Below are 19,918 nucleotides of genomic sequence, written 5' to 3'. Positions count from 1 at the left end.
GTGTGTTCAATTCATTCACCCATTTTAAGACAGGTACCCTAAATAAAATATAAGAGGGGTGAAAGTAGTTGCTTTTCTCAGTTGCTTGCCTTTCCTGCCTTCTGCCTGCCCTGCCATGGACTGCTTCTCTTCTGCGATGCCCTCTGCCACGCCACCTTGCCTTGGAGCCAGCTGACTAGGAACCGAGAGTACCCACTCTGAGCTCAATACACTTTTCCTCCTTTATTTAACTTTGGGTGTCTGGTATCTTGCTTCAGCAGTGAGAGAGGCAACTAATACGATTCTCAAGTATTTTATCTAAGAATTTCTAAATAGGACCAATTTCTAATAGGATCTATAATTTACTTATAAAGTTAAGTACTGTAATAACATTTCTTTAGAACTCCCTGAAAGAGATCAAATTATTATGGCTGTTTACATTGAAAACTTAAAAAGAAACTTACAAAACTGTTGACCAGGTTCATTGGCTTAATTATGTGCACAGAAAGAAAAGCTTTCTAATCAATGAGAACTTTCTAATAAATAGTTCATCATTCACAATCTGTTATTGTAAAGATTTTAGGGCCAGCCAGATAGCTCAGCAGACTAAAGCACCTACTTAGGCAGAGTTCAAGGACTAAGATTTGATCCCCAGTGTGCTGTGCTGGCTCCGCCCCTGGGGCATGCTGAGAGGGCTACCAAGACCGGGCATGGCGGTGTGCACCTGTAATCCGAGTGCTTGGCAGGCTGAAAACAGGAATCACTATGAGTCCAATCTGTGTAGTGAGATCCTGTAGACCCTGCCCTAACCACATAAAAAAAAAAGATTTTAAGGTTTTTGAGTGAGTTATGTTGAAGAAATAAGATCAAGCTGATCCTGTAAAAATGATTGTTAAAAATATTCAGAAGAGATCTGTAATTTAAATTGTAAAAGGAAACCTTACCCACTTCAGAGTGTATGAAATGTCAATAGTATTATCTATTACTTTTGGCAGAAGATAATTTGCTTAAGATCTAATGTAGCCGGGTGTGGTGGTGCACACCTGTACTCTCAGCACTCGGGAGACTTAGGCTGGAGGATCTGTGTGAGTCCAAGAGCAGCCTGGTAAGGGCTGGCCTCATAGCTCGGCAGACTGAAGTGCCTGCTTAGGCAGAGTGCAGTGGCCACAGTGTGATCTCCGGCCTGCCCGACCAGCCCCATCCGCAGGGCACACTGAGACAGCGATCAAGACTGGGCATGGTGACATGTGCCTATAATCCCAGCGCTTGGGAAGCTGAAAACAGGAGAATCACTATGAGTCTGATCTATGTAGTGAGACCCTGTAGACCCTGTGCTAAATACAGAAAAAGAAAAGAAAAGAAAAAGACCAGCCTAGGCCACAAAGTGAGTTCAAGACCAGCCTGAACTGCATAGTGAGACCCTATCTCAAAAATACAAAAAACAAAAATTAAACACAGACCTAATAAAATATAACTAGTCTGATTATGTTGTCCAATTCCCCATAATCCATCTTGTCCTAAGAATGGTTGATTTTGATTCTTTTTCCTTTCTAGAGGAAGCTCTTTACAGACACCCATAGTTGATTCAGAGTTATCTTCTATATCCCTTATAACCCAGAACTGCTGACCAGGTACCTCCATGGTCTATGAGGTAATTTTTGTATATATTCATATGACACAGCTTTTCTATCTTTTATTTATTTATTTATTTATTTATTTATTTATTTATTTTTGCGACAGGGTCTAGCCATACAGTTCCGGCTGGCCTTGAACTGGCTTTGTAGCCCAGGCTGGTCTCAAACTCATGGTGATCCTTCTGCTTCAGCTTCCTAAGTGCTGGGTTTACAAGCATGTATCGCCACTTCTAGCTAGCTTTTCTATCTTGTGAGATAATATATTTATAATGTATTGTTTTGCAATGTAGAGCTACATGTATTTGAAAATACTTGATAATTTTGTTTGGGTCAGAATATTGTGGAGGGAGCTGGTAGCCATAACCTTTGATTTTGAATGAGAAAGTTTCTGGATATTCGAAGCTTTTCTATCTGTGGTAGAGGCCGTTGCCAGTTGTCAGGCGTTCTCCCTCTGACGGAGAGGCATAATCTGAAAAGCTTGTTATTCTTTCACTTAGTTTTGCTAAATAACTACCTCTTCATTTTGTAATTACTTATGTGCAGTGTCTTGCTCATCTTAGAGAAATAAGTTGTTCCAATTTGAACTTTATTTCTTCTCTCCTATGCTCTGCCTTTTTCTCTGGTTGGAGTGATTCTCCAGCAGGCTTAGTAATCACTTTTTCAGCTGTTTCACTCTCTTCTTCCATAGCTCATTGCAACGCTCTGACTGTTTCCTATCTTAAAGGAATGCAAAATACACCGATGTTTCACCCGAAAGCTGCTGCATCTCATGTACTTGGTAAATCCGCAATGTGAGCCAAGGCATTAACTCCCAACAGGCTCTGTGTAAGAGCGCGCTTCAGAGAAAGCACCCGCACAAGACTGCAAGGGAGCCAGAGACCACAGGCTGACTGCATAGACCTCTGGGATTCCTTTTTACATTCCTGATGAGTGTTGTGCTAAATATATAGATGTAGCTTGTTCTATGATACTCTTAACAATGTATTTTGCTGAGCAAATGTTTTAATTTCAATGAAATCCACTTTATCAATTTTTCTTTTATCGGTCATACTTTTGGTGCTATGTCTAAGAATTCATCACTAGGTTCTAGATCCCAAAGATTTCCTCCTGCTGTCTTCTAAAAGTTGGATAGCTTTATGTTTTACATTTGAATGTGGGATTCGAGTTAATTTTTCTATGAAGTGTGAGGTTTAGATTGAGATTTTTATTTCAGTTTTGTTTGTTTTGTTTTAGTCTATATCAATGTTTAATTACTCCAGTATATGTGTTGAAAAACTACCCCTCCTCCACTGAATTGCTTTTGCACCTGTGTCGAAAAGAGCTGGACAAATTTTTTAAGAGTTGTCTAGAGGCCGGGGAGATAGCTCAGTAGAATAAGCACTTGCCTGGCAACAAGCCAGGTACCGAAAAAAAAAAAAGAGTTGTCTATTTCTGGGTTTGCAGTTTTATCCCACTTAATTACAGATCTGTCTCTGTCAATACCACACAACTTTCATTACTATAGCTTTATCAAAAGCTTTGAAATTGTATAAAGAGACAGTCTTGTATCTTATAAGTTGGCAAAAACTCATTTATTGGTTATGGGGGTTATGTTTACAAATTCATTGAGACTTTTTTTGTTTTTTGGTGGTACTGGGAATTGAACTTAGGATCTTGTGCTTGCCAGCCAGGCACTTGTTCTACTTAGCTATCTCCCCAGCCCCTCATGGAGACATTTGATGAAGACAATGATGTAATCTGGGACCAGGAATACAGCTCAGTGGCACAGTGGCTGCCTGGCAAATGCAAGGTTCTGAGTTTGATTCCTGGTTGAAAAAGTATACTTAATCTGCACGTTGAGACTATTTTTTTCTTTCTAATATATACACGACTTTTACTTGTTTTTCTTACATTGTATTGGTCAAAATTTCTAGTACTATGTCAAATTGAGGGTGGAGAGAGTGGATATCCTTACCCTGTTCCTAATGTTCATAAGACAGTGTCCATTTTATTATTGTTAAGTATATAGGTCTTCTACAGATGATGTTCGACAGAAGTTGAGCAAGTGCCCTCTCCTTTTGTGGTTTACTGAGAGTTTTCTTCATGATTGGTTATTAGATTCTATTAAATGCTTGTATGCATGAAATGTGATAATCATATTAGCTCTTCTTTTGCTCATCAATATAACAAATTACACCAATTGTTTTTCAAATATTGAATGAGCTTTACACCTCTGGATTAAACCCTGTTTGGCCACTGTTACAATTTCTAAATGCATTTTAAAATTTTATTCACTAGTAGTGTTTTTGGGGGAGTATCTTTTTGGAGACAGGGTCCCCTGTGCAGCTCAAACCAGCCTTGAGCTCACTTTGCAGCCATGCTGGTCTTGCATTCCCCATGATCCTCTTGCCTCGGCCTCCTGAGTGCTGGGATTACAGGCATGTAACACCACACCCGGTCTTTTCACTAGTGCTTTGCCAAAGGTTTTTATGTCTATATTCATCAAGTATACTGTTCTGTAGTTTTTCATTTCTCTTTTGAAAACTGTCTTTTTCTGGTTTTGGCACCCGAGTAGTACTGGCTTCATTGAATGGGCTGAGAAATATTTGATTTGGACTGAGAAGATAATGTCATGTGATTCCGATTATAATAGTGGATATGATGTCAGGATTTTCTCACAGCATTTGAGAAGTAGTATCATTGACAGCAACAAAGCACAATGTCATACTTGAAATGGAAATTAGGTGGCTTTCACTTTGAGACAAACACATTTTAGATGTCTATACAGGAAAAAGAGAGCTGTCTTATTTGAACTTATACCACAACATTCTGGGCCTCTTTTTTTTGTGTGTATGTGCGGGGGAACTATTTGAGACAGATTCTCACTGTGCAGTTCAGGCTGGCCTTCAACTCAAGTTGCAGCCCAGGCTGGTCTTGAACCTGAGAAGATCCTGCTGCCTCAGCCTCCCGAGTGCTGGGATTACTGGTGTGCGCCTGTAAACTCCAGGCTTTTTAACTCACATGCTTCCTAGATTTATTAGAACAAGAGTCGGGTGGGACATGGCCTTCACACATGTATAGCTATCTGTCCATATACATCCAAGAACCAGAATTTTTTCAAATTTCTTGTGAAAGAAAATTGTCCAAGTCCACGTTTTCAACTTCCCTTTTCCCATTTGCCTCTCATGACATAGCTGGAAGAGAAACTGTTCTGTAACAGTGAGCATGTCCTTCCAGCTACAAGATTCACAGTACTGAGTTAACCGCCAAATGACCCCCCCCCTTTTCTGGCGGTGCTGCTGATGGAGCCCGCCTTGTGCATGCTTGACAGATAAAGAGCCCATGGGGCAGCATGTGCCAGTACTGCCAAGTGCAGGCAGGACCAGTGAGGCCCCAGCGTCCCTCTGAATAAACTTTTGAGCAGAACCTTCTGAGCAGCCGAGGTCCTGGCTGGAAAGTGCAGCGAGGGCAGCATAAGAAGGAAGTTGTCAATATGGCTTCTGGCGTCGTGCCCCCCAGAGGTGGGGAGTGCAGCTGGCCTGGCTCTCCCTCTTTCTTTCTCTCCGCACTTTCCTCTGTGGCTCCATCCCTCACACTCGGTGCGCTATTTGCACGGATCTACTGAGGACGTGCTTGTGAAGTGCTTGGGTCAATACTTGGACAAGTGTTAGTTCGGCACCGAGGAAGTCCCTACAGAAGCTTGGTACTTGCCATTGTTGTCATCGTTGCCACGCAGCCTGGCAAGTTCACTCTCCGAGAATCTCTTTTCAGACCTTGGAATTAAAGAGGCCGCAATAACAGTACCTTCTGAGTTTGGGTCGCGCGCGGGCTGTGGGACCCCGGAGCCACTGGCGTACACAGGCCCCTGGGGAGCGGCCATCGAGAGGCACGGGGACGTGGAAGGGCCCCCTTACTTTTATCTCTCCCTTGCTGTCTATGCAGAGCGGGTCAAGGCTGTAGTTCTGGTGCTGGAGGGGCAGGGCGAGCCTTTGTGGATGTGGCTAGCCTGGGGAGGGAGGCAGACAGCAGGTTACTCGCGGTATTTCCTACTGGATCGCGGAGCGCCTTCTCTGCGCCCTTGATGTCCGCGGCTCCGCGCGGTCGTCTGCCCGGTCGTCCGCCGGGAGCGAGGCGTTGCCGTTGGGGGCTGAGCGGCGGCTTGGGTCCCGCCCCCTCCCTGACCTCCCGGGGGTCGCGGGCGAGACTCGGCTGGGGCGGCGCTGGGAGGGCGGCGCTGGGCCCGCCCCGCCGCATCCCTGGCTCCACTTCCTCCTGCCGCGGCGGGCGGGCCGGCGGGCTACCCGGCTGGAGGAAGCGGCGCTGCAGCCACGATGAGCGCGGGCGACGCCGTGTGCACCGGCTGGCTGGTCAAGTCGCCCCCCGAGAGGAAGCTGCAGCGCTACGTAAGTAGGGGGGCCGCTATCCCCCGGCCTTCGCAGCCCGGCTCCCCGCCCGCCGGGAAATCGCTGCAGGCGAGGCGGGTGCCAGGAAGGCGAGGTCGCACGTCGAACTTGCGTCCCCGCTGTGCCCGGCCGCGGGCGGGAGCCGGGTGGCCCTGCGTGCCGCTGAGTCCTGCAAACGGGGTGGGTCGGGGCGGGGCGGTGGCCGGGGAGACCTTCGCAAGGGCCCCCTTGCCCAGCGAGAGAATGGACAGGGACAGGGGACGCGAACCCCAAGAACAGGGCCTCCTGGAACAGGAGGCAGTGGAGCGCCGCCTTCCCCTTGCCCGGGAGGAGCGCTGGCTAGCTCGGGTCGCTCGTCGCAGGTCCCCTAGGCGGCCTTCCCAAGCGCGAACTTCTTCCTATCTTGTCTCTTCTCAGCTTTTGCTTTCTGCTGAAACTGCGTTTTTCTAGTCCAGCAGGAGCCACTGACTTTAAGTATTATGAAACAAGGGACGTTCAGAAGAACACATCTTGCCATCTTCCTAACAATATTTAAATATGCCACCAGTGGCTCACATGCTCATTACCTCCCTGAGTCCACTCGGGACAGGGTCTTACAAACGTTTAGCCTGAAGACCTACTAGCTAGCTATTGAGCATTCTTCAGCCATTAGAAGAACCACTTCAGTCCCCAGGGAGCAGACAGAAATAGACATTACAGAGACGGGCTTATTTTTTTTTTTTGAGGGGGGTGCTGGGAGTAGCTTGATGGATCCATGTTATTTATAAGTCCTAATTTCCCTGCTACTCCACAGCACGGTGGAGGGAAGAAACCCTGCAGGGGCTCCTCTGTGGCCAGGCACCCCAACAGCTGCTCTACCTGGTGCTCCTGTGGCCCCCTCAAACTGCTGTCCCTGCTCTGACCAGATTTCACCAGTCCTTTTTGTTCCCACATTTCAGAACACGTGCGGTGGCAAAAGTTGAAGAGCCAGAATTATAAGGTTTTGTTTTATTTTATTATTTTTTTGTGGTGGTACCAGGGATCAAACTGAGGACCTTGTGCTTGCCAGGCAAGCACTTATTCCACTGAGCTATCTCCCTGGCCCGTAAGATTTTAGTAGTGGGTGAACACTTGTAGAATTTGCAACAGGGTCTTTTCCTGACTGTATAATTGTTCAGGCCCTCTTTTCCCTTATCTGTACTGCACACTGCTCAGCAGTGTAAAGGATTTTGTTGTTTACACTGCTGAGCAGCCTTTCAGAAGAATGTTGTTGTACTTAGTATGTAAGATATAAGCAAAATCACCATGCACTTTCAGACTGACCCTTGTTTTCCAGTAGATGATTCCGAAAGATAGTCAAAGTGGAGAAGAAGATTTATGGGAACATTTTTCCCAGCCTTGGGCTTATACCTTGTTCTGAGCACGCTGGCTTTGGAAGATTCTTTAGTGTTTTGTAATTGGGGGCAGGGGTGGGCACGGATACTTGTTGTCACATGTAGGTCATTCTTTTTGAGTGGAAAGAGGCTAGGGCAAGAGCACATGGCACGTAGCTTTGAGATGTCGGGTGTGTGGTGTGAGAATCCTGAAGACGCAACAGATCTGGATGTTATTTTGCCAACATTCCGTGACAGACCTTGACCTTGTAGTCTGTGGCTGGCAACTATTTCTCAGGAAGATCGTGGTCTCCCCCCCTCCCACCCCGCGAACCCCCCCTCCCCGCCCCCTTGAAGTGCCTGTCCACCTAAGGCACCTCAAAAGTCCATTTCCTACGGACTATAGCAAGCCGGCTGCCGCTAGGTGGCGATCGTGTGTCACTTCGACGGGGCCTGGGCCAAGGCTGTTGTTCAGAGCGCCATTAATTTAGCTGCGGTGGCAAGTAGTTTCCCCTTCCATCACTTTGAGTGTCAGCGGTAAACTAGGCCCAAGTTTCTTGCTGGGAAGACAGAAGAGAAAGACTCGATTGCATCTCGGAAGAAGCACAGTTAACACGCTTAAGCAGTAACGTAGCCATGCTAGTTAGTGGCGCCACTTAGGAGGATGACTGAGTTCTCAGTTGCTCTTGGTGGCCAAGGCCAGCGGGCCACACCATCTTTCCTTCATGCGCGAGGCATGGCGATCAGAGAGTTATTTTCTATTGCTGCTCTTTTGAAAGGTAGTCAGTGCTTTCTCTAGTAGTTTTGTAATACAACATTTATTTTTATTGTAAAAATTTAAAAATATAGGAACAAATAGAACGTGAAGTGCAAGGCCCCTTCTCTTCTCCCCTCTCCAGGGTTAGCGGCTGTTACAGATCGTTCTATTATTATTATTTTATTTTTTTGGCAGAACTGAGGATTGAACTCAGGCCCTTGCACTTGCCAGGGAAGTGCTTATTCCACTGAGCCATCTCCCAGGCCCAAAGAGGGCATTTTTTTTTAAATTTTTTATTTTATTTTATTTTTTTTTGCGGAACCGGGGATTGAACTCATGATCTTGCGCTTGCCAAGGAATCGCTTATTCTACTGAGCCATCTCCTCGGCCCCCTACAGATGGTTCTAGAGAAACGTACAGAAAATACATATTTGTTCACACACAAATAGGATCATATTATACTAATTGTCTTGCAGTCTGTTTTTCCTACAACAATCCTGGAGATCTCTCCAGGTTAGTAAGTACAACCTTATTTTTTTAAAGCCATTGTCTAATGTTTCTTGTAACATATGCACCATAATTTAATAACTTCTCTCTTGAGCATTTGGCTTCTTTTCTTTGATTTTAAAGAATGTTTTAATAATAGTGATCATAAAGTTATGAAATAGCTCACATTTATTGACTGTTCACATGTACCAGACACTATGCTAAAGATTTCGCTTGTACTAACTCTCTTGTCTTCAAAACAGCACGGAGAGCCAGGTATTGTTTTTGTCTCTGGATACAAGTTCCTGGTTGGATTAAGGTTTCTACCAGTTTACACTTTGCCTTTTCCTTGTTTGTACAGTATCTTTTGTTAATCTGCATTTTTGTGAAATCCAAAACACCAGGTTTTGTGTCTTATGGATTATTCTTTCAATGTCAAATCTAAGAACTCTTCATCCAACATAAGACTGTCAAGATTTTCTCCTGTTTCTTTTTCCCCTAAAAGTTCTGCAATTTTACAGTGAGTATTTAGATCTGTGGTCCATTTTGATTCCATTTTGTAAAAGTTATGAGGTTTATGTCATGGTCCATTTCCCTCCACATAAACTCCATCTGTTCTAATGTCATGTATTGCATGAGCTGTCCTTATTCTACTGATTTATTTTTGTAACCTTGTTAAAAAAATCAATTTGCCGTGTTCCTGTAGGTGCATGTGGAGTCTCTAGCCTGTTCTCTTGACCTGTTTATTCATCTATGCCAATACCATGCTGTTTGATGACCATAGGTTTATAATAATCTTGAAATCAGATAGTTTCAGTTTTCCACATTTTTCTTTTTCATAGTGATCTGGCTGCTTTCAGCCTCCCCATCACTGGGATTTCAGGCATGTACCACCATTCCTGGTCTTGGTGGGGACTCAGGGTACCTGGGTGCGGAGATGGCATGGCATGTGGTGCCAGGGATCAAATCCTGGTTTCTTTATTTGACTAAGCAAGTGCTTAGTCTGCTGAGCTATCTCACCAGCCCTTAGCTTTCTTATATTTTTTTAAAACATGAATTGGATTTTGTTAAACACTTTTCTAACATCTTTAAAAGTGATAATATGCTTTTTCTTTTTTAGTCTGTAGCAGTGGTGAATTATACTGATTCAATTTTGAACACTGAAGGCCAGGCATGGTGGTGAACATCTGTGATCCTTGCACTCAGGAAGCTGAGGCAAGAAGATTGCTGTGAGTTTGAGGCCAGCCTGGGCTACAAAGTGAGTTCAAGGCCAGCCTGAACTGCATATAGCGAAACTGTCTCAAAAAAATTTTTTTTGAATGTTGAATCACCTTTGAACTCCTCAGATACACTTCATTTTGTTGTGACATGTCATTGTTTCCATATACTGCACGATTTGTTCTGATCTTTGTGTTCCTGTTCATAGGATGTGAGTTTCGGTTTTATGCTTTTAACTTTGTCTGGTTTTGATGCTAGCATAATGCTGGCTTCCTGAAATGAAATAGGATGAGTCCCCTCAGCTTGTATTTACTGAAGAATACTGGGAATTTCATTTGTTAACTACACATTCTATTTCTTTAACAGTGCATGAATGCTCAGGTTGTCCATGCTTTCTTGACTGTGATTCAATAGTTTGTGTCTTTCAAGAGAATTTTCTATTTCAGCTGTGCTTTCAAATTTATTAACATTAATTTGTTCACCATATTCCCTTAATATCTTCTTCCTTATTAAAACTTACACTGCTGCCCCCTTTCATTTATGATATGGTTAATTTATGTCTTTGCCTTGTTCCTGATCAGTCTGGCTGAACTTCTGTCAGTGTTCTTCATATTTATAAGAACTAACCTCAGGTTTATTGTTTTCCACTTTTCTTCTGTTTTCATTAGTCTGTCCTCTTATCTTTCTGATTGCTTTGGGTTTAATTTTAACACTTTTTAAGTCTAGCTTCTTAAAGGAGAAACTGAAAATTACTGAAATGAGACTTTTCTCATATAAGTAAATTGAACACTACAGATGGCCCTCTGGGCGCTGCTTCAAGTGCACCCACAAAGCTGGCTATGTTGTATTTTCATTTTGATTCAAAATATTATTTAATTACTGCATGGGATTTCCTTTGTGACCTAAGCACTATATATAAGTTTTTATGTAGCTTCCAATATTGAGGAGTTTTCTAGGTGCCTTTCTATCAATACTTTCTAGTTAAATTCCCTTATGATATAAGAATAAGCTATGTTTTCTATTCTTTGAAATTTATTAGGTTTCCAGTATGGTCCACTGTACAGTTGCACCCGGTGAGGGTTACACTGGAAAACATGAGGCCTCTTTTGTTGAGAGTGTTCTATAAATGCTAATTAGACCAGATTGGCTGGCAGTGTTCAGCTTTGCCCTATTCTTACTGATTTTCTGCTTACTTTCATTACCAGTTACTGAGAGAGAAGTGTGTAAATTTCGTCTGTAATTGTGGATTTGTCTATTTTTTTCTTTCAGTTCCCTTTTCTTTTAACTTTTGGTGGCACTGCACCCCCAACCCAGTTCTACTTTTTTAAAAATTCTGTCATGAATTTTGATATCCTGCCCTTCCACTTGGAAGAATTACATTTTCTTGGACAGTAGAACCCATTGGTTAGTGCCTATTTCTGATGCAGATCCTTGAAGTCCACTTATGCTTGCCGGGTGTGTCTTCCATTCTTGTACTTCTAGCCTCCCTGTGCTTTTATATTTAACTGTTGTATAACATGGAATTGAGTCTACATTTTTAATGCATTTTTACCTCTTATTTAAAAATTTTTTTTAAAGTTTTTATTTTAATGAAAAAAAGATAAAATTTCAAAACAAGATAATAGCAGAGTAACAAATGTTTAATACATTATATATTGCTGTCTTTAAATTAGTTACTCAGAGGGCCGGACAGATAGCTCAGCAGACGAAAGTGCTTGCTTAGGCAGAGCGCAGCGGCTGGGGTCCAGTCCCTGGGCTGTGCCGGCCCACCCGCGGGGTGCACTGAGATGGCGATTGAGACTGGGCGTGGTGGCGCGCATCTGTAATCCCAGTGCTTGGGAGGCTGAAAACAGGAGAATCACTATGAGTCCGATCTGTGTAGTGAGACTCTGTAGACCCTGTGCTAATTACATGAAATAAATAGTTACTCAGAGTATAAGATATAGGCATTTAATTGTCCAAACAGTATTAGCATAAACCTTTCTTTTCAATGAACTAAGAGAAATTGGTAGTATAACTATCATATATATATGCATATATATGTATATATGTTATTAAAATTTTTTTCTTTACTTCTGTCCCCCCTTCTGCCCATCTCAGTTTCTCTTCCCTTTTGAACAGTTTCTTCCTATTTTAAAACATCTATTTTAAACTTTGTATCTCATTTGCTTTTTCAGCTTCTCACACTAGGGGGACAATATGATGTTTACTTTTGTGTGTCTGGTTTATTTCACTCATGAGTATGGTCTCAAGTTGCAACCATTCAACTATGAAAGTCTCCAGTTTATCCTTCTTTATGGAAAAGTAGTACTCTATTGTATAAAAAAACCCAAATTTTTTTTATCCATCCCCTGGTTGATAGGCATTTAGGTTGTTTCCAAGATCTAGCTATTACAAATTGTGCTGCTATAAACATGGGTGCACATATGTTGATGTGGTATGATGTTTTCAGTTCTTTTGGAAAGATACCCAGGAGAGAAACAGTGAAGTTGAATGGGTTCTCTAATCTTAGGTTTTGGGGAATCTCCACACTTATTTCCACAGTGAATGCATGAGTCTACACTCCCACCATCAGTGGAGAAAAGTTTCTTTTTCCTCATAGCCCTTCCAGCATTTGTTATTTTTTTTCTATCAGGAATCGAACTCAGGACCTCACACTTGCTAGGCAGGCACTGTTCTGCTGAACTATATCCACAGCTCTTGATTTCTTGATAACAGCCTCTCTTTCCAGGGTAAGATGGAATCTCGGTGTTTTAATTTCCACTTCTTGAATAACCAGTGATAGTGAACAGTTTTTTCATACATTTATGTGATGTTTGTATTTCTTCATTTGAGCAGTGTTTCTTCATCTCAGATGCCCAGTTTTGGATTTGGGAAGTCTGGTATTTTTAAATTCTTTGTATGTTCTCCATAGTAATCCTTTGTCTGAGGAACAGCTAACAAAGTTTTTCCCCCCACATTGTAGGTTGTCTCTTCACTCTGTTGGTGGTCTCTCTTGCTGTGCAAAGGGTTTTTAATAAGATGAGATCCTAGTTGTTGATTCTTTGTGACAGTTCCTATGGTATTGGGGTTTTATTCATAAAGCCTTTGCCTACATCACTGTCTTCAAGAGATTTACCTCTTCTATCTTCCAGCTGTTTTACTAGTTAGAACTTTGACCCATTTTGACTGTAGTGCATGATGAGAGCTATGGGTCCAGTTTTCACCTCTGGCGTGGGCAGAGCTCGCTTCTCGAGCACCATTTATTAAAGAGGCTTTCTGCCAATGAATGTGTTGACGCCTTTCCCAAAGGTAAGTGGTGGAGTGTGTCTGGAGCTGTTGCCGCGCCTTCTCATCTGCTCCACTGATCTTTTCGTCTATGTTTCTTTTCACCAGCACAACGCTGCTTGTATCACAGTAGCTTTATAGTATGATTTCAAGCCAGGGATTGTGATGTCCACTGCCTTGCTTTTGTTGCTCACAATTGCCTTTGCTAATCTAGGTCTCTTCTGGTTCCCAATGAATTTTGGAATTGTTTTCTCTAATTCTGTGAGGTATGTTCTTGAAATTTTGATTGTAATTGTATTAAATCTGTATAACAGCTTTGGAAGCACAGCCATTTTCACTATGTGATTCTTCCTACTCAAGGATAAGGGATCTCTTTCCATTTCTGCCGTCTGCTTCAATTTCCTTTTTCAGAGTACTGTAGTTTTCAATGTAGAGGTCTTTTGTATCCGTTGCTAGGCTGATTCCTAATTTCACTTTTTGGATGCCATTGTGAAAGGTGTTTTTTTGTTCAGTGAGTTTCTCTTTTAGGATTGCTTTCATTATGTCCCACAAGTTCCAGTTTGTTGCAGAGTCATTATCATTTAATTGTAGAAACTGTCTAATTTCTTCTTTAATTTTATTTGTGATCCATTGCTCGTTCAGCAGGGATTTCATTCTCTGCTGTATCTGAGAAATGATTTCTGATTTGATTTTTTTCTAGAGCTCCATTCAGTTGCTTTGTTGTTACCACTTCAGAGAGGCCAAGTGCATGGCTTTCAGATTCTCCCACCTCACTGTGCCTTGAGTTTGCCCTTGATGAACTGAATATCTGGGATTGCATCTTGTTTAAGTGTCTTTTCTTTTTTTTCCTGTTTTTAGTTTAATTCTTGAGGTGATGCTTGTGAATTGCCTTTGGTAGTTTCCTTTGCTGTTAGTATGTGGAACCCTTGGGAAGTGATTACTTCCAGTTTTGAGTCTGGAGTCTGTAGCAAAAACCTATGTGTTCAAGTAGCTGGGGATGAGACATTGCTGCCTTTGTGGCCCTACTCCTGGGTCTTTGGCCCTGTGCCACAGTATTTTCCATGACCTTGAGTCACTTTCAGTCTTCGAGTACCAGAAAGAATAGCTGTTTAGAAGAATTATGGCACGTTTGGGTGTAACAGTAGCAAGAGTCACAACCGAGAAAATGACAAACTTAGGTAACCATTAATTTGTCACCTTTAACCGTATGAACTAGATTTGTGGTTGTATAACAAAATCTAAAACAGACCAGAAGATTATATGCAGTAAAGAAATTATTAATATATCAGTTTTATCCTCAAAAGTTAAAATTTAAAAGGAGTTGGGGGAAAAATGGAGAACTGGAAGAAGAGGAAGAGATTACAAGTGAGGCTGGAGGACAGAGGAGGTCATGCTCACGTGGGAAACTTGCAGAAGATGGGAGGGAAAGAAAGGAGGAAGAGCTAAGCCAACAGGACAGAACAAGAACCACAATGAGGCCAGCAGCCATGTTAACACTCATAGAAGAAGATCGTCAAACAATGAAGGGAAACAAAAACAAAAACATCAAACCACAGCAACAAAAAATCAACAAGAGAGACAAAAAAGAAAACCTCCACTTGCAGGTACTTGTCTGCTGTCATAGGTAGACAAAGTGTGGAGGCAGAGTCCCTACCGTACACAGCGATATCGCTGGCTCCCTGGGAGTTTCACTTTGGGACCAGACCCTTGAGACTGCAGAGCTCACTGCACATTTTCCTGTGGGCAGTGTCTCACTAAGCGTAGGTAGCCTTTGTTCTCAGCAGGCCTGGGCTGCGTGGCCTTGTTAGCGTAGTGGTGGCCTGAGAGGCGTCTGCGGGATCGCTGGCTCGCAGACTACAGCAGAGGGAACAGACTTCAAAGCTCTGAAACAGGATCACAAAAACTGTTTCCCTTCTGGTTGATAGTGGATGGGTTCTTCTGAGCGTGCAGGTTGATAAACAGACAGAAGCCTTTGGCAAGTCCGCAGCTGCATAGCAGGGGCCAGGTTGTGTTTATGTGAGGGAGGGAAAAGACTGTTCTAGCAGCCCAGCTGTAAGGGGCGCCGTCCCGGGGCTGCGCATGGCGGGAGGGGCTGCCGCGTCCGTCCACCTTCTGTGCAGGCTTGTGCAGTGAGCACTGTGACAGTTCGAATGCACAGCTGGGAAGGCTGTGCTGGGCTCTTGCTGGTTCCGCGGGCACTTGTTTCAGTTACATCTTCAACCCTGAGGACAGGATCACAGAGCCTCTGGGCCAAGTCAGTGACAGAATTTCAGACCAAAACTGAAAGATGTGCTGTGCACACAGGTCGCAGCTTTCCTCCTTACTTAGTATCATGGCGTCCTTTTACCCGATGTTCTCGGAGCCTTTCTCAGGTCAGAATTTCAGTTCGCTAGTTTACTCTTCAGCTGGAGACGTTCTTCTGCTCATCTCATTACCTGCTGGCTATGCTTTCAGTTTCTAAGTACCGTGTTCTTCTTATATCTGCCAACCCATCTTTTCTGGGTACCTCACCACTCTCTGAGAATTTTCTCCAGCTTATTTTGTATATCCTGACTTAGGTAGTTAGGATAGTTACTTTGTGATCATGTTTGTAATTGATGGTCTGAATTAGGGGTTCTCAATAAGGGTAGAATTTTCCCTGAAGCAGGGTGGCCGATATTTGGTAAAACTACAAACCCCACTGTTAAATTTTCATTTAAGATAGTAAAGATATGTCCATCAACAAATCAATGGGTAAAGAAAATGTGGTGTACTACACAGTGGAATATAATTCTGCCATGAAAAGGATAAACTTGAATCATTTTTGCCTTGAGGAAAATGGATCAAAATTGAGGCTGTAATGTTAAGTGAAATAAATCAGACATACAAACTTAATCATTGCTGCTTTCTCTTATATGAGAAAGCCAATGTATAATTATATTAAAGAGCAAACCACAAGACAGATAATAAGAAACAGCAAACTGGATCTTTTGCAAAGGGGAGGGGGCCAGAGATGGCAGAAGGGATGGGAGAAGGGGAAGGGGACATACAAAGAACTGAGAGTATTAGGTTCGCTTACCTACTCCGCAATGATAGCATCACTATGTACTGCAAACATAAGCCAATAAAAATAAAATGGAAAAAAGACAATGAGTTCAGTGTGTTTACACTTCGGAATCGGAAATGTCTGGAGACATGAACAACCCAGATGCCCATCCGCTGAGGAATAGATAACAAAGCTGTGGTACTTCTACACAATGGAGTATTATTTAGCTGTAAAGAAAGATGAACTCAAGGCTTTTATAGGTAAATGGAGGCAACTAGAGACTGCACTCAGAAGTGAAGTAAAGCAGACCCACGCATGCAAATGTCAGTGTCTCCCTAGTGTAAGAACCTGAGAAATAAATAAAATCCAAAAGGTACAGCAGATACTGTGAAAGGGAAAGAAAGTGCTCAAATGAAAAGAACAACTGGGGCGGGGGAAGGAGAGAAGAGAGCAGGAAGGAGGGGAAAAACGCATACACAAGACAGCTAAGGTGATGGTACTACTACTTCCTGTTGGTTCATTGCAAGGAGCAGTCAGTGCTTGTAGTGCTTGATCAATTTTGCAAGCTTGCATGTGGGAATGTGAGCAACTACTTCACAGAGAACAATATGCAATATAATAACCATCAGTAATTTTCTATCATCTTGTTTTGAAATTCTGTATTTTTGTCCCTTAAAAAAATGAACCTGGTAACATGGGTACTGCTAATCCCTGCTGCCCACAGGACAGTCCCTGCTGCAGAGAATTCAGCCCTGAATGTTCATGGTACTGAGCATGATGCAGCTCGTTCTGTAGTGCATGGTGAGTTTCTTTGGCTTAAATAACAACCCTGGGCTGGGGAGGTAGCTCAAGGGCATAAGCGGCTGGCTGGAAAGCCCAAGGTCCTGAGTTCAATCCCCAGTACTGCAAATAAATAAATAACCCTGGTGACAAACAGATGTTTCAGTGACAGACGCTGACACAGGGCAAGGCACAAGACTAGCTGGACGCACCAGTCTTTTGTTTCTTGGGGTCCCGACGTCTCTGTAGTTAGGCTTCCCCTAGGAGAGTTCTCCTTCTTGGGTTGCATCTCCTCTTCACCCTCTTGAGACTTGGCTCTAATCGGTGCAGGAAACCTAAGATTTTGTGTTTCATTTAACTTATTTTTTCAGATGGGAGCAAAGATGCTTACGGCTCCTTGTATGCTAGGTGTCTCCAGCCTCAAGCTACTGTAATGCCTTGGGGAGAGCTCATGAGTCCTTGCAAGCGTGCAGTGACATTTGTGAGCAAAATCTGGAAAGTGTAATCTCTGAGTCCGAGTGTGTGTGCATGCGAGGTGCCAGGAGACAGTCGGTTGTTATTTGAAGTAGGTCCTCAGTTTTCGCAGCAAAGCACTTGCCCCTCGTAGCCACCTCAAATGCAGTGCATTTTGCTAGTCAAATATTTGGATCTTTGCAATGTTGATAGGTGATTAAGGATATCGTGTTTTAATTGAATTTCTGCATGAGTGAAGTTGAGCATCTTTTCCTGTGTCAAATCCATTTGTATTTGTTTCTAGAAAATGATCTTAAGTGTAACCTGAACCTTAAATCCTTCCATGAGTTTGTTTTGGGGAGCTTTTGTTGATCTTCCTACTGATTCATACATTTCTGTCTCAGTTTTTAAAAATTATATATATATAATTATACATATATATATATGGTACAGGGTCGCACTATACATGGTTTCAGTGGCTGGCATGGTACACTGGGTTCCAGGTCTGGTACAGCATGTGGTACCACGATCGAACTGGGGCCCTTGAGCTGCCAGGCAGGTGCTTAGACCACTGAATTATCTCCCCAGCCCTCTGTCTCGGTTTTCAAGTCGTTATTGAATAGGTTATACATTCACATATTTCAAAAATATAAAAAAATTAAATAGACACTGAGAAGTCTCATCTCTGTCCCTGTCTTCACCTACCCCATTGGCCTTTACCCTCAAAGAACTGTTTTCATTACTTTTTCTCTATTTTTCCAGTATCTCCATACAAAAATAAGCATATATGTATAAAGCTCTTTACTCTCCTTTTGCTTATTCTTTTTCCTGTTCTTTTCTACCAAAGGTAGCTTATTCTGCCCACTATACTGTACCTTAGTCTGTACCTTTAAAAATTTGTCTCTTTTTCCCTTTTTGAAAAAAAAGTGTGTTTGGTACACAGTGTCACTATGCAGCTCCAACTCATAGTAATCCTCCTGTTTTCAGCCCCTCCAGTGCTGGGGATTACTGGTGTGGGCCACCATGCCTGGACAGTCGTCAGCTGAGCATGTCCTGGAGCAGGGCCGTGTGACATGCAGGACTGGGGATCGAACCCTGGTCCCTGCACTTGCCAAAGCAGGCATTTAGTCCACTGAGCTATCTCACTGACCCTTATCGTACTATTGTTTTCACATCAGTGACCAGAGATCACGTTTGACAGTTGTACAGTATTTTGTTGTTTGACAGTGTTATAGTTTATTCAACCAGTTCTCTATTTTAAATACCTGGGTAGTCTCTATTCTTTTTTTTTTTTTTTTTTTTTTTGATGGTACCAGGGATCGAACTCAGGACCTTGTGCTAGCCGGGCAAGCACTTATTCCACTGAACTATCTCCCCGGCCCGGTTTCCATTCTTGATATTACAACCAATGCCCCAAATATGTATATAAATAATACATAGGCATAGTTTCTATTTTGTGTGGCTGAAGTTTGCAATTTCTGAAATCTGACTGGTGGAAAGTGCTGTTTCTGTCCAGTTTTAATGCAGATCTTTTTGAGGAAAGGAAGCTGAACATTTCATTATGTGTTTAACTGGGATGCACAAGTTCTTCCTCTATTGTTGGTGTTCTTAGTCTTAAGATCTAGGAGAAAGAAGAAACGTTGTGCAGTTTTCCTAGTTGTCATTTGCAGTTTGGTTTTTAGAAATTTTATTTATTTATTTATTTTTATGTATTTGGTCTACAGGGTCTCACTATGCATATCATACTCATAGCAATCCTCCTGTTTTCAGCCTCCCAAGTGCTGGGATTACAGGTGCACACCACCACGCCCAATCTCAATAGTGTCTCAGCGTGCCCTGGGGGTGGGGCTGGCACAGCACGCTGGAGATTGAACCCCGGCTGCTGCTGCAGTTTGATTTTGTATCAGTTATTTTTGTGTGTACTAAAATCTTGTATCTAGTAACAGTTGTTAACATTGGTTTTTTTTTTTTTTGTTTTTGGTACCAGGGATCGAACTGAGGACCTTGCAATTGCCAGGCAGGCACTTATGCCACTGAGCTATTTCCCTGGCGCCCAACATTAGGTTTTATAGTTTCTGATTTTGCATCATGTTAGGAAGCCCTTTTCCTCTCCATGGTTATAAAGAACTGGCCTATGCTTTCTTTCAGTGCTTGGGTGGTTTAACTTTACTGGTTTCCATAGATCTGTGACTCATTTGGAACTTCTCCTGTTGCAGGTACAAGTGATGTATCCAATTTGGTTTTCTTCTGGATGTCTATGCAGTTATCCTAACATTACTTGTCAAAAGTACATCTTGACAAGTTTTTTTCAAATTGGCTTTCATAAATTTCTTATTCAGTTCATGCCTAGCATTTTCAGTTCTGTTATTTGTAATTGGGGCTTTTTCCCCATTTGTGTGACTGTGTAACTGGTTGAGTACACGAGCCATTGTCTTTACCCGGATTCTTTAGAAGACAGATCTTGAGCCAAGCTTTCTCTCCAGTGCACTCTTAGGATCATAATACCAGTGCAGTGAGCATGAGGGAAAAAAGGATGAAGAGAAAGAAAATGCAAGTTGCCATGTTATTGGTCTGTTCAGCAGTTC

At 42.7% G+C, this 19,918-nt stretch overlaps 1 protein-coding gene across 3 annotated transcripts in view; it reads left to right on the top strand.

Moving 5' to 3' along the window:
• The first annotated feature begins 5,923 nt into the window (after nt 1-5,923).
• Nucleotides 5,924-19,918, top strand: part of Gab3 (GRB2 associated binding protein 3) — an 83,850-nt gene continuing 69,855 nt past the window's right edge. For all 3 annotated transcript variants that reach the window (XM_023708472.1, XM_023708470.1, XM_023708469.1), the window contains exon 1: nt 5,924-5,995. In XM_023708472.1, the coding sequence (XP_023564240.1) occupies nt 5,924-5,995 (72 nt within the window). The remainder of the gene's footprint in view (nt 5,996-19,918) is intronic.

The sequence above is a fragment of the Octodon degus genome, unplaced genomic scaffold, assembly GCF_000260255.1.
Source record: "Octodon degus isolate 3935 unplaced genomic scaffold, OctDeg1.0 scaffold00373, whole genome shotgun sequence".
Lineage (NCBI taxonomy): Eukaryota > Metazoa > Chordata > Mammalia > Rodentia > Octodontidae > Octodon > Octodon degus.
This window is presented reverse-complemented; position numbering and strand designations above follow the sequence as displayed.